The 15,185-nt window shown below is 47.7% G+C and overlaps 1 protein-coding gene across 2 annotated transcripts in view; it reads left to right on the top strand.

The window, feature by feature from the left end:
- Positions 1-11,079: 11,079 nt before the first annotated feature.
- LOC144706804 (agglutinin-like protein) overlaps positions 11,080-15,185 on the top strand; it is a 28,684-nt gene continuing 24,578 nt past the window's right edge. For both annotated transcript variants that reach the window (XM_078579858.1, XM_078579857.1), the window contains exon 1: positions 11,080-11,342. In XM_078579858.1, the coding sequence (XP_078435984.1) occupies positions 11,316-11,342 (27 nt within the window). In that variant the 5' untranslated portion in view covers positions 11,080-11,315. The remainder of the gene's footprint in view (positions 11,343-15,185) is intronic.

The raw sequence follows: 15,185 nt of genomic DNA, 5'->3' as shown, positions 1-15,185 counted from the left end.
AATGATTCTCTCTAATGCATGCATCCACTACAGCGATGAATGCATCGGTAAACCCAAAGTGATGTAACACTCTGATAAGGTAATTCTACTCAACTCAACCAAAGGCCTTCTCCATGCCCATTTTGATGATAACATTCGAGCCTCGAATACGAGTATTGAGTGATTGGGCTAACTTGTGAACTAGTATGATATTAACATGGATATGTTAACCCCTGAAAAAATCACACTATTCAGGCAAGATAAGACTATCAAGGAAGGTCCCTTGTCGATTTGTAATGATCTTGGATGCAACTTTATAGCATACATTACAAAGACTAATAGGGCGAAAGTATCTAAAAGAAATTGGAGTGTCCACTTTTGGAATAAGTGCTAAGAAAGTGGATTTTCAACTTCTAGGTGGGACTTTGCGTAAAGAATTCCTTGATAGCAAGCACCAAGTGCGTGCTTACTATATCCCAACATGCTATGTAGAACTCCACAGCAAACCCACCTAGTTCTGGGGCCTTGTTTCGACAAAAGGAGAAGACCACCTCCTTGATCTCTACTTTCATATGAAGGGCTGTAAGTAGGGCATTTTCTTGGTTGGTCACCAAATGAGGGGTGGAATCGAGTAAATCCTCACTCACAGTAGTCGGCTGTCGCTAGCTGGGCAGGGTCCTGATTATGCATCCCTAATAGGGTTGCATAATTATGACGAGCTCTGTGTCAAATCGAGGCATGACAGAAACATGTGTTTCTGTCATCTTCTCTCAGCCATTGGATACGCAATTTTTGGAGATAAAAAATCTCCTATCGTCGCATGGTATCCTCAAGATTTTCATTAAGCATAATCTTGCGCTCTCTCGCTTCGTTCGTCCAACCATCATGTAGTTGTCGCTCAATAGAAACTAGCTCCATCTTGAGCACTTCGACTGGTACGTGCACGTCTACGAATACATGTTGATTCCACCATTTTCGATGAAACTTGAGGTTCCTCAGTATGTAACGGAGGTTCTCCATAGGCGATGTAGAGATCATTCCATGACAATGACTGTGCACAAAGTTATGAAAGTATTCATGCTCTAGCCACATAGCTTGGAATCAGAATGGGGAGCGACGAACTCAAGTAGTCGAGTCTGGGAGAAGGAGAACCGGTGAGGATCTCAATCGTGTAGTATAGTGCATCAGCACAATTCTATTAGTAAAATAACGGTCGAGTCACTCATACATGTGTGCATCCGTCTTGTGCTCATTGCACCATGTCTACTTCTCACCTATAGTGGGAGACTCCAAAAGTGAGGCCTGATGAATAAAGTCATTGAACACCTGCATGGATCGTGACTTGGGAGGACGACCTCCTTAGCATTCATTGACTACCCGTATACAGTTGAAATCCCCGGCTATAAACCAGGGGAGATCAACAAGCTGTTGGTGGCTTGGATATGTTGAGTGAGTTCCCCTAAGAGGGGCTCCTGCGCTAGATGTCTATGAGAGGCACATACTACCATGAGCGTGTAGGGCTTCAGGGAGTACGATATGACAAAAGTAACATAATGTGTCCCTTCGGCAAGTAATTCCAACAAATATTCCCACTTGCTTAAAAGTCGGAGCTTATTTGAATGATGATAGTAATCATGGTCCATTTCAAGTTTCCTTGTAATGGAATGGGAGTGCTCTGATATAGTCATTGGCTCAATAAGCCCAAATATCTCTAGGTTGTGCTTTTTGATTAGATAAAGGAGATGTGACTGGGTTAGAGGGTTGTCGATCCCTCAATAATTCCAAACATGACTTGGGATCATAAAGCTATCGGCTCGTGTGACGCACCCTTGATCTGGTGTTATATATGCGACATGTATGAGGGGGATCAGAATGATGTTCTAAAGGAAGGGAGGTGTCCATGTTTAAGTCCTTGGGGATGGAGGCATTGTCCTCCTCTCTTGTGGAAGCGTGACCGCTACTGTCCCGACAAGTATCCTTAGAACTAGTGAGCGAAGCTTGATGGTAAGTCAAGCATTCCTCTCGATTGAATGGGATGGATGAAGGTCAAATAGGGAGTGGAGTATATGGGGGGGGGGAGTTTATGGCAAGGATGAGATGGTGGTCTAGGGCTGTGGGAGGGTGGAGGAGCAGCTAAGGGGGGGGGGAGCGGGATGATGAGGCGGCAAGAGGCGATGAGATAGGGGATGATGATCGGGGTGATGGAAGAGCAGGGGAAGATGGTGAGCGGTGGGAGGATGTAGGCCGAGGGGATGATGAGGACCAAGAGGGTGTAGGCCAAGAGGAAGATGAGGGGCAGGGGGATTTCGGCTGAGGGGATGAAGATGGATGGGTGCGGGTAGATCTAGATGGCCGCATGACCTCCGTGTAATCTCCCCTATCGGGTCATTCTAGTACGTCCCAAAAGGAAAATGTGTTTGAAGTGAGGGTGTGTGCCCTAACCTCTTTACCCTTGCCCAACCGGGTGCTAATAGAAGGAACCTCCTTAGCATGGGGTAGGGTATGAGAGCACCTATCAGCATAGTGAAGTTGTAGGTGTAGGCTTGGCTGGGCCAGGCTTAGCTGACATAGGATCCCGAGGTAGGGGAGGTAGTACACTAGTCGTACCATGTGGTGTGGGGATGGGCTGTGTAGGTGGAGGCAATTTTTGGTTAGGGCGACGCCCTTGCAGGGTGGACTTTGCCGCTACTATGTATTCATCATAGTGAAGGGGGGAAGGTAGTCCTCCAAGGAGGGCAAGGTGGTCTGCGACACCTTCTAGTGACACGCATGGAGAGTGTGACCCAAAAGGTTACAACGTGTACAGAACTATGGGAGATTCTCGTACACAATGGGCTGGTGGATCAACTCATCGCCAATGTGAATGAGTATCGTACGATGAATGAGCTCGAGTAGATCTATCTCTACACATACCCTGGCATATCATGGTTGTTTGAATAGATGTACATCTTTGTCAAGACATATTAATGTGCCAACATCACTAGCTAAGGATTCCAAAGCAGTGGGTGTAAAGAGATGTGGTCGTAGTCCAATTAAATTAAAACAAATTGAAAATCATATTAAAATATGATTAAAAAATCAGTGAGCAAGTCAACTCATTAATTTTTAAGGAGGAACATTTTATATTCTTATATTTTCACAAAGATGGTAATGTAATAATTATTAAGATTATTTTTTAATTTTAATTTTATACTTTCAAATAAGAAGAAAATCAATGGATAGTTTAAAGGATTAACTTTGACCAACCCATTGACTTTACGTAAATTGAATGTTAAAATGGTAATAACATTTTATAGAAATAAAATTTCAAAAACAAGAGATAAAGAATAATTGTCATATCAACTGGGAAATTTTTTAAATGAGAAAAGTTAATATCAAAATTTTAAAGTCAAGGCTTGAAAAATGACCTGATTAATGATATCTTGTCTAAGTCAAGCAATTGATGTCACAATTGGATGAATGAGTTATGGATGGAAAGATGAAAAAAATAGGACTAGAAATATATAAAAATATACAATTTATAAAGTTGAAGACCAAGACATGGATCTCGTCATTCAATGCCCAAAAAATCATTGCTCGCATGAGGATGCACTGGCCAAACAAAGATTTAGGGGGACAAATCTCAATAGATGTCATAATTGTATCAATGCGTTATTAATGGAAAACTGATGAATAGATGATCAGAAATATATAAAAATGATGCTATTTAGAGATTTGAGTACTGAGATATGGATCTCGCATTTGAATGCCCAAAATCACAACTCCCATGATGATATAGTTGTCAAACAAAGATTTCTGTTAAAAGCAAATCTCAATAGAAGTTCTGTTGGTATATATATTGATGGAAAGAGAAATCAGGGAAGATTCTAATACCACCAAAGTTGTGATTTTAGAAATGAGTGATAAAACATTTCCGAAGTCACCACGAAATGTTTGTGGCAAACTTGAGGAAAAATGGTGAGGGTTCCATCAAGACATGTATTTTTTCTTATCTAATTATAATTTTAGCTAATAATATATCAAAAGTAACAAATATTACATAATTATAATCTAGAACCCCCAAACATTAGGCCTTAAATCAAGCCCAAAGCTTGTTAATCACCTCATTGTTCACTTTTGGCACATGCCGAGATGTTGACAATAATTTTCCTTCCTCTTTTTATGGATTGATGAGAACTTTCCACCAAATTTAGCGTCATGAAGTCAACAGTGAAAATCACTCTATTCTTGACCAAAAAAATACGACTGCACACTCGATAAATTGAGGATTCATGAGGTATCTTTCTTGCAAAAAGAGAAAAACACTTATTATCATATGAATCTCAGCCGTCCTTTGTTTCTAATAAACTCGGATGGTTGAGATGATGTAATGTGGCATCAAGGGAGATGCTATATCCTGTATGTTGTGGTGTCCAAGTCTTGATCATTAGATCATCATTGAATGACTGGCATTCTTCCACATGTACCTGCATAGAACTTAAAATAGTAATCTGATACGGAAATATTTAAATTCCTGGCACAATATAATTTTTTTTATTGAATGTCAGTATGAAATATATCCTCTTGGGATCCTATGGACCATTGTGCGATGTCGGTTGTGCTCTGGGCCATATAGTTGTGTTGGCCAGTTTAAAGATTTCCACGTTGGAGCATCCAGATCAACTACTATGATGGGATAACACCTATAATTCTTTTTTCCTCTTTAGTCCCTAAAAATATTGAAATTCTGAAATAAATAATATAACTTAAATGGAATATTCTACATTGGGTTCTAGTTTTCATCTTCCTTAAACCCGTGCCACTAAAATAAATGACTAGTCAGAACAAGTATAAGTTTATTGGAATGTCAAACATGAATACAATATATATTTAACCTAAAAATTATGATTTAGTGGAATGGCATGGTGATGGTGAAAATATCATAAAATAATGATAATATTCATCAGAATCATGATCATTAGGCATTAAATATAATGAATGATTATATAAATGAATGCATAGGAGACATGTTATCAGTGGCCTCTAAGAAGGATGGTGGGGCCCCTCAATGGACGAATCACTTTGTGATATGCTAATGAGGAGGCTGACTGGGCAGCCAATGGGCCTACTGACAAAGCAAGGGGGGTACGTCTGAGGAGAAAGTATCCACTTCTGCAGCTTAATTGCAGCCATTGGACCCTTCTCCATTCGCCAGCCATGGGGCTTCATGCATTTCAGGGCTAGGAGGTTCTCCCAACCTTTTAAAACATTGTTTTGACCCCGATCTCTACATCTTTGTTGCATGAAAGAAAGGGATGGCGAGGACTCTTCTAGAGGCACTGAAGAGCTGGAGGGGGGTGTGTGGCACGTCTTAGCCAAACTAACGGGCTTCCAACCATGGCGGAATCGCATTGGCACAGAGGAGAAGAACATGCAATGCACATTGAGGTTAATGGGTAGCGATTAGCAACCCCATTTCTATTACTTGAATCAATGCATTATGTAAGTTTAGATCCCTTGTTAACTGTTTCCCAAATATTTTTATCACTTTTATGTGAAATTCGATCATCGAAATTAGCACTAGTAATCACTTTCACAGTTGAATTTCATAGATCAGCCTCTTTAAGGCATTTTTTTGAGCAATTTACAGCTCTTATCCTCTTCATATATTTCTAATTTCTTAAATTCCTCTAAAATAAGAATCTATTATCCACCTGATGGAGGACCATCCCAAGGACAACGCCACGAAGATGAAGACCCATCTCGAGGATGACGCGACGAGACGACAATAGCCACGACGAGCAGCTCGCGCCGACGCTCGCCACCCGGGGTTTAAGTACTCCGGGTAAGTATGCATTTTCATTTATGTTTGTTTTTTCTTATATTTCTGGATTTAGGGATTGGGCCAGTGTTGGGCCCCGTCCTTCGTTTTTCATTTCCTTTTTTCATTTGTGTTTTGAATTTGTAAGGAGAGGCCGAACCACGTCTTGCGACGGTTCGTCCTCTCCCACGTTCTCTTGGCACCCATCCTCCCTATATAAGGGGATGGCATGCCCAATGAACATTTGGAAGTCATTGTTGAAAATTGAGTTGCAATTGATCTTCCCCCTATCGTAGTTTTAGTGCAGGGGGTTTGGCTAGCCCCACCCCACGTCGAGATCACTCCGTGGGTAGAGCCCACGTTTCTTCTGTCGAGATCACTCCGGGATGATCGTGCTGAAGCGTGCCGTCGAGATCACTCCGGCACGGGTTAAAGATTTTCAAGAAGTCGCTGTCCTTTAGGGCTAAGAAGAGTCTCCGTCGAGATCACTCCGGGAATTCTTGGAGGTTCTTGAACATCATCGACGCCGCGACCAAGCTGGGAATCCGCTCCGTCGAGGGAGCATTGCCCTGACCATCAAGAACCCAACGCCAGCCAGGTTCTTGATCCTCCCCCACCCCTTCTCCTTCATCCAGCCCATCTCGCCCACATTTCCTTGGACGCCACCCCTTCACCCTCACTTCTTGATCATCTAACCCCATTTCTTGATCTTTCCCGCCGATTCTTGAACGCCACCCATTCTCATCCCCCATTTTCTTGAAATTCTTGATCGCCCAACCGCTTCTTCCTACCCTTTCTTGATCGCCCCCTCCCCTTCCTCTGCCCTTCTTGATCACCCAACCACCTCTTCTTGCCTTTCTTGATCGCCCTCCCCCTACCCCTGCCTTTCTTGATCGCCCACCCTCCTTTCCCCATCGTTTTTTGATTCCCAACCGCCTCCTCTCGCCTTTTTTTTGAACGCTCACCCTCCTTTTCCCCATCGTTTCTTGATTCCCAACCGCCTCCTCTTGCCTTTCTTGATCGTCCACCTTTCTTTCCTCTTGATTTCTTGAATTCTTGATTTCTTGATTTCTTGATTTCTTGATCTCACCATATCTCCTTGATTCCCCTTCGTCCTCCCCTTCGCCCTCACCTTTCTTGATTTCTTGACTCCCACCCTGATGCAGGACGGACATTGTCGACGTCGTGCGGCGGGAGCGTGCAGTCCGTTCGTCCCTCTCGGGGACGTTCATCTTGGGCGGCACGCCCGCCTTGTTGGTGGGTGTCCCTGAAAGATCTTGTCCTGGGGTCCTCAATTCGTTGGAGGGCCGAAGTAGACTCTATCTCCACGTGGTCTGCGCTCCACAGGTAGTCGTTAGGGCGTTGGTGGGCCCGACTACCGGTGGAAGGGGGCTGTTCAGCCGGCCGGATGGTGAGGACGGCGGCGAACTAGCAGCTGCATAAGACGGCCATAGGCGACGTCGTGTGGCGAGCGGCGATGGTCTGCAACAGTGGCGGCGGCGGCAGCCGAAGATGGCGGCGGCGGCAGCCGAAGATGGCGGCAGCGACCGCCGGAGATGTCGACGACCGAAGGTGGGCAGCGGCCAAGATGGCGGCAGGGCGGCAGCCGGATATAGCGGCGGCGGCGGCCGGAGATTGCCGGGATATTGAGCCGCGGTAGTGGCCCTCCTTCGCGGTTATAGGCCTCGGGCTTGGACCAGATCGGGCCACCGAGATTTGCGGCGGCCCACTAAAACTAGGCCCGTGATAGGTGTACGGCTGTCGTGGCATCCTCGAGATGCGTGCATGGCGATTGGGCTTCCCGGAGAGTGGTTTGAGGCGCGAAGGCTGGCGGCTGGACTTCGCGGGGATTCGGAGGGCGGCGACGGCGCTTTGAGGCGCGGGATGCGGCACCGCGGGATGCGGGAGCCGGTTCATCGAGTGAGGACTGACCCATAATGCTCCGGCCGAATGGGCGGAGTCGGCACGGCTGAGGACTGACCAGTGTGGGGCACGGCGCGGCGGGCGGCCGTGCGAGGGCGCCTTGCGACTCGGTGCAGCGGCAACGTGCGCAGTTCCGGTGGTTGCGGGTGGCTGCGGCGGCTGCGGGCCGCTACGGCCGCTGTGGGCTACCGCGGCCGATCCGGCGGCTGTGGGCGACCGCGGCCGCTGCGGGCGCTCCAGCGGCTGCAGTTACCGCGGCCGCCCGGCGGCCGCGGGCCGCTCCAGCGGTTGCGCCTGCTGCGGCCGCCGGCACTGCAGCGGCTACGGCCGCTGCGGGCTGCCGCGGCCGACCTGGCGGCTCGGCGGTTGCGGCGCCGCGGCTGCTGCGGCGGCGGCGCTCGGCCGCGGCGGCGCGCGGCGGTGTTAAGCGGCTGCGGCCGGCGGCGGCGGCGGCGGCGGCGGCGCTGCGGCGGCTGCGGCGCTACGGCGGCTGCGGCGCGTCGGGCTGCGGCGCCGGGCGCTGCGGCCGTTGCGCGGCGGCTGCGGCGCTGCGGCGCGGCGGCGCTACTGCGGCGGCGGCCTACGGGCGGCGGCTCCGCGATCCGGCGGCGCCCACCGACTGGGACCCGGCGGCGCGGCCGCTAGGGTTCCGGCCGGTCTGTCCTGACGGAACGGGGGGGGGGGGCGGGACGGGACGGGCGGCCGAGGTTGGTCCCGTCCCGTCCGCCCTTCACTCTTCTACTCTCTAAACGGAACGGGAACTGTTTCTAAAAATCCAACTAGACTTGTTCTTACTCTTACCTTAGGGGTCCTATATATAGGCCCCTTGGGTTACAAAGGAAAAACCCTAAGCGAAAACAGGAAATTTTAACCTAGACTTAGAAAAACAAAAAAAAATAACTAGATAACTTGAGGGCTACGCCATCACACCCTCTACGCCATAACCGATTTATTGGTTTTCTGCCCCACCCACACGACTATTTCCACGATACTTGGTTCGCGGTCTTGCCCGCCCACACGGCTGCGCCGTGCCCCAGCCAAGCGCGTGCCTTGTGCGCCCTCTGCTCCGACTCTTGCTATACGCCACCCGTGGACTCAGCTCTCTGCTGGTAGTTATGACCGCACCGTCCACACCCGGTTTCGTCCTCGTCAACGACACTCGCCCGCACGATCTGACACTAAGCATCCGCTCGACGACTTGGACGCCTTGGACTAAGCGATACAAAGGTCAGTCTCGTCTTCCCTCCATAAACTCCAGTATTATTATCTTCGACAGTTTCGTCTTCCCCTATCGCGTCCGCTACCGCGATATTCTCGAACACCATCGGATAGAACTAGCCACCTTATCAAGCGTAGGGATTCTTGTGGTAGACGGACTGTCATCCGACTTGGACGCTGAACGCTCTAGGGCTGTTAGACGCCCCTCACTTAGTGGACGTCTAGTAGGTCCAGCGGGTCATTGGGAGTTTGATCTTAGGATCACTCCTCTCTCGTTGACCGGTACGGCCGACGTCGCTATTCGTCAAGTCCTTATTTGCTCATTCGTATTTTCTCATCATTCGGCTTACATCCCATACATTCGCATCATAATCCTGTGACGTGAAACGCGCCGATCGATCCCGGCCGTCGTCGTTTCACATCACCACCTATATATCTTAGTCTTTAACTCCTATCCAATATATATATAATCTACTTCATCCAATTAATCTATATATAATTAAATAATCTCTTCCTACTCTCATTAATATTCTTATCCCACTTTCCTCTTTATCCTTCCTGATATATCTTACTAAAAGAAAATACTCCTATTCATCTTACTAAAAGAAAATACCCCTAAATCTTCATACCTTTCCTTAATCTATCTATGTATACTATCCTACACATTCTCAACATTTCACTTAAAATAAATAATTGTTCAAAGTATATCTCCTACTAAGCATAGAATCCTTACTAATCTCTTTAGATTAATTGTATGTTTTAAATAAACTCTAACAATAATTCTTCTGCCACATATCTACTATTTCATTATCCCACTTAGTATCTCTAATATCCCCACTTATTTATGCAACAGAATAATACCTTATAAGCACCTTATTGACTACCTTTCCCTATTTTTATTTACTCATCTTCTAAATTTTCACTATCTTCATTATTATCACTTTATCCCATCTATTATTCTATTGCATAAAAAGTTGTCTTATTATCCATACTATTCATTATTCCTCAAAATCCTAATTCAAGTATCAGATCTACCTCTAAAAGCCAGTCCACTTCGAGACAATCTCACTCCCAGTGTATATATAGATCCACAATTAAGCTATAGGCATTATATTTATTCTCTGTGCGTGCACATAGAATGTGCACATAGGCATTACAAAGTAATACTTGTCAATAGATTTTATTAATATTCAATGAAGGCAGACAGTTTCAAATCATAATGATTAATAATTAGACAGTTTACCTTGGTCAACATCATTTAATGCTTGGTGCATAGAACACAGCTTTTTAAATTACAGTTTTCCTGGAAAACATTTATACTATTTTTTTTACTTTACAATTTTTCCATATGGGACAATGGATTCTGATTTTAACCTATAGCAGCATATCAGAACCAATATCCCATATGGGCATCTAGCACGCCCTGACCCATATGACATCCGTCCGATAGCGGATATTCAGTTACTGAAACTATCTTGATTTCATCCTGATTCTGGTTTTCCGACATCGGATATTGGACGGACGAACACTCCATGATAAACCCAAGATCATTCCATTATGTGAAATTAACCCTCTCGAAAATTGGTTTCCTGCAAACCGTCAACAAATTCCACGGTTATCAAATCTCCCAAAATTAAAACTTTCTTAATCAAATTTAATAGCAAGGAAAACTTCCAAATAAATATTATGGTCTCATTGCCACCACGTGGCAGCAATCCAACCGCCGAGCACATCCTCTCTGGCTATCTTCCAATCCCCACCGTCGAATCACAACGGTAGAGTCAAACCCCAAGGCGTGGCCTATTTCCCCACACTAGCCTGGCAGGCACAGTCCGGACCGTCCGACACTTGACTCGGACTCGGAGCTGAATCGAGCCGTCCATCCAATGGACTCCATCTCCGGTAGGCCCGTCGCGTGACATCGGACGGTCCAGATTATTCGCCAAACGCGAAGTGCGAAATCCGAACCAAAAATCGATCTTCGCCCAACCAGCGGACAGTATTCGATCTTCGCTTCCCAGCCACTAATTTTTCCACGTGTCAGCTTCTCCTGCGCTCTGTGCCACAGCCAATCAGCGTTCGCCATGTGGCATCATCCCTCTCTCCGCCTCTCTCTCTTCTTAGTCATCTTCTTCTTCTTTCTCTCTCTATTCCGCACATTCTCTCTCTTCTTTTTTCTTCATTCTCTCTCTATATCGCACTGTTTCTCTCTCTAGTTCGTTCTCTCGGCGGCGGTAGATTTGAGTTCGTGAGAGGGCGTCGTCGTCGTCGTGGATCGGTGGTTGAGCGGATTGCTGGCGACGCCACGGATTCGTTTCTGAGATGGTAGGGAAGGATCCTGGGGGGGTGGAGAGAGCGGGCTTCGCAGGATTTGGGGGTTTTCCCCGTTTTGAATATGTTTGATTGGAATGAGGACGAAGAGGTATGTCGATTTGAGTTCTTCTGGATTAATTTTTGAGCTGGTTTTGTGGTTTGGTTTTTTGTTTTGAGGTGTGTGGTTTGTTATTTGTGGTAGTTTGTGATGTTATGCTCACCTATTGGTCCGCAATAAGTCAAATATACTTGCCTCTTTGGAGATGTTTGATTGGAATGAGGGCGAAGAGTTAAGTGGATTTGAGTTGTTCTGGATTGGTTTTTGAGCTGGTTTTATGGTTTAATTTATCTGTTTCGAGGTGTTTAGTATTTCTAGGCTGTTATTTGTGGTAGTTGGTGATGTGAAGCTTACCTCTTCGTCCGCGATAAGTCAAATCTACTTGCCTCTCAGGAGATGTTTGCGTGGAATGTTTTTTTGGATTGATTTTTGAGCTGCCTTTTTGGTTTATTTTTTTTGTTTCGAGGCGTTTAGTATTTCTAGGCTATTATTTGTGATAGTTTGTAATGTTACGCTTATCTCTTCGTCCGCAATAAGTCAAATCTACTTGCCTCTTTGGAGATGTTTGATTGGAATGATGATGAAGAGTTAAGTGGATTTAAATATTTGTGGATTGGTTTTTGAGCTGTTCTTATGGTTTAATCTTTTTAGAGGTGTTTAGTATTTCTACGCTATTATTTGTGGTAGTTTGTGATGCTATGCTTACCTCTACGTCCACAATAAGTCAAATCTACTTGCCTCTTGAAAGATGTTTGATTGGGACGAGGAGGAAGAGCTGAGTGGATTTAAATATTTGTGGATTGGTTTTTGAAATGTTCTTATGGTTTAATTTTTTTTTGAGGCGTTTAGTATTTCTAGGATGTCATATGTGGTAGTTTGTGATGTTATGCTCACCTATTCGTCCGCAATAAGTCAAATCTACTTGCCTCTTTGGAGATATTTGATTGGGACGAGGACGAAGACTAAGGTGGATTTAAATATTTGTGGATTGGTTTTTGAAATGTTCTTATGGTTTAATTTTTTTCGAGGTTTTTAGTATTTCTAGGATGTCATTTGTGGTAGTTTGTGATGTGATGCTCACCTGTTCGTCCCCAATAAGTTAAATCTACTTGCCTCTTTGGAGATATTTGATTGTGTTGTGGAAGAGAAGAGAAAGATAATGACATACTCATAACTGAGTACATAGATGGGTATGTATACCCTAAGAGAGAGAAGGATAGATGGGCTAATGGGCTTATAGAATAAGGCCCATTAGCCCATAGTAGCTAGTCTCTCACTAACACCCCCCCGCAAGCGAAGTATGGATATCTTCCATGCCGAGCTTGGAGACGGCACGTTGAAGAAGTGGGCGGGAGAGGCCCTTAGTGAGGACGTCCGCTGCCTGGTCAGCGGAGGCAACAAAATCAAGGTCAAAGATCCCTTCGTCGACTCGCTCCTTGAAGAAGTAGCGGTTGCGCTCCATGTGCTTGATACGTCCCTGTTGTCCAGGGTTCTTGGCCAACGCGATCGTCGACTTGTTGTCGCAGTAGAAGTGAATCGGGCCGGCGTACTCCACGTGGAGATCGTGAAGGATGCCATAGATCCACTGGCCCTCGGAGACCCCATCGGCGAGTGCGCGGTACTCGGCTTCGGCACTAGAACGGGACACTTTGTCCTGCTTGCTGCTTTTCCAGCTGACAAGACTGCCAAAAACAAACGTGCAGTAGCCCGTGGTAGACCGATGATCCAGAACGGAACCGGCGAAGTCAGCATCAGTGTATACTTTGACGGTCCGGTCAGTACTGTGAGGGAAGAGCAGGCCCTTGCCGGGCCAGCCCTTCAGGTACGCAAGAACCCGGTGGGCGGCCTGACGGTGAACCTCCCGGGGAGAATGCATAAATTGACTGAGCAAGTTGACGGCGAAGGCGATGTCAGGCCGAGTGTGCGTCAAGTAGAGGAGTTTCCCCACCAGTTGCTGATACCGGTGGGAATTCGTCAGTGGTGAATCCTCCCCTTTGCCCAACTTGACGTTGGGATCAATGGGAGTGCTCACCGGCGCACAATCGGTCATCCCAGTCAGTGCTAGTAAGTCGACAGTGTATTTCTGCTGTGAGACGAAGATCCCACGAGGAGAGTAGGCCACCTCGAGATCAAGGAAGTAGTGAAGAAGGCCGAGGGCCTTGATCTCAAACTCCTTAGCCAAGGCGGCGCTCAGGCGGACAGCTTCAGCAGCATCAGACCCCGTGATGAGGATGTCGTCGACGTACACGGCAAGAATTGAGATCCCGGTCGGGCTGTGACGGAAGAAGAGGGAGGCGTCTCCATTACTCTGAGTGTACCCTTCGGTCTTCAAAACGGAGGAGAACCGCCCACACCACATGCGCGGAGACTGCTTGAGTCCATAGAGAGACTTCCGCAGGCGGCACACGTGACCGGGGGGGCCGAGAGAATAGCCCGGCGGCTGCTGCATGTACACCTCTTCCGTCACATCGCCATGCAAGAAGGCATTCTTGACGTCAAACTGGCGGATGGTCCAGTGGAAATGGGCCGCAAGAGCCAAAAGAAGACGGACAGTCTCCATCTTCGCCACTGGTGAGAACGTCTCGAAGTAGTCTACGCCATAGGACTGAGTGAACCCCCGAGCCACTAGCCGAGACTTGAGGTGTTCGAGAGTCCCGTCTGCATGATGCTTCTTGGCGTGGATCCACTTGCAGTCCACAGCCCTCTTGCCAAGGGGAAGTGGAACGACGTCCCACGTGTGGTTCTTGAGGAGAGACTGCATCTGCTCATCCATCGCCGCTTTCCAAGGAGGAGAGGCGAGAGCATCGGCTAAGCAACGAGGAACGGGATCGGACTCAATGCGGGAAATAAATAACCGGTAGGGAGGACTCAACTGGTCAAAGGAGATAAAATGAGAGAGAGGGTATAGGGAGGCCTTAGTGCACTGACGGACCCCTTTCCGTAGAGCAATAGGCCATCCCAACTGATCGTCACCATCGACAGTAGGAGGAGCAGAAGCAAGGGGGAACTCCCCGGGAGGAGCAGGAGACGACACACCGGATGAGGAGTGTATGTCGGCGGTAGGAGGGGAAGAGGAGTTGGATGGAGATGAGGGCTGGTCACGGACGGGTGACAAGGGCGACTCACCGGGAGGGGACGAGGATGGTGAACCGGAGACCAATGGGAGAGGAGGAGTTGCCAAGGGGGGAGGGGCAGGAAACGAAGACGAAGTGGAGGACACGTCCAAGGACCCCACAGGGGGAACTGAGGAAGAGGAGGCAAGGGGAGAGAGATCATGGAGGGAGGAGGGTGGAGTGGTGGTGGTAGACTCCACGATCATACGGGCCCCAAGGGGGGGGCCGAAGGAGCCTCATCTAGCGGAAGGCGTGATGAGGTAGAACAGTCCCCAAAGTAGGGTTCATGCTCGACAAAGGTGACGTTTGCCGAGATGAAGAAACGCTGAGAGGGCGGATGGTAACACCGATACCCTTTTTGGAGGGAAGAGTAACCCACGAACACGCACCTGAGGGCGCGAGCATCAAGCTTTGTGCGCGTCGGAGAAGAGTCATGGACGTAGGCCGTGCAGCCGAAGATACAAGGCAAGAGCCCCGTCCTCAGGGAAGCGTCCGGGAAGGCCGCAGTCATCCGGTCCAAGGGGCTGGAGAACTCCAGGAGCGGGGTGGGGATACGGTTAACGAGTTGAGTACTCGTCAAAACTGCATCGCCCCAAAAACGCCTAGGCGCCTTCGAGTCCAACAACAATGTGCGCGCTGTCGAGGTAACATAGCCGAGCCGCCGCTCAGCCATGCCATTCTGCTCGGGGGTGGCCACACAGGAGGACTCGTGGAGAATGCCCCGGTCGGCAAAGAAAGAGTCAAGGTCAGCGTTGAAGAAGTCCAGAGCATTGTCGGACCT

Source organism: Wolffia australiana, chromosome 8, assembly GCF_029677425.1.
Source record: "Wolffia australiana isolate 7733 chromosome 8, ASM2967742v1".
Taxonomy (NCBI): domain Eukaryota; kingdom Viridiplantae; phylum Streptophyta; class Magnoliopsida; order Alismatales; family Araceae; genus Wolffia; species Wolffia australiana.
The sequence above is the reverse complement of the archived record's forward strand: the minus strand, read 5'-3'. Positions and strand labels throughout refer to the sequence as shown.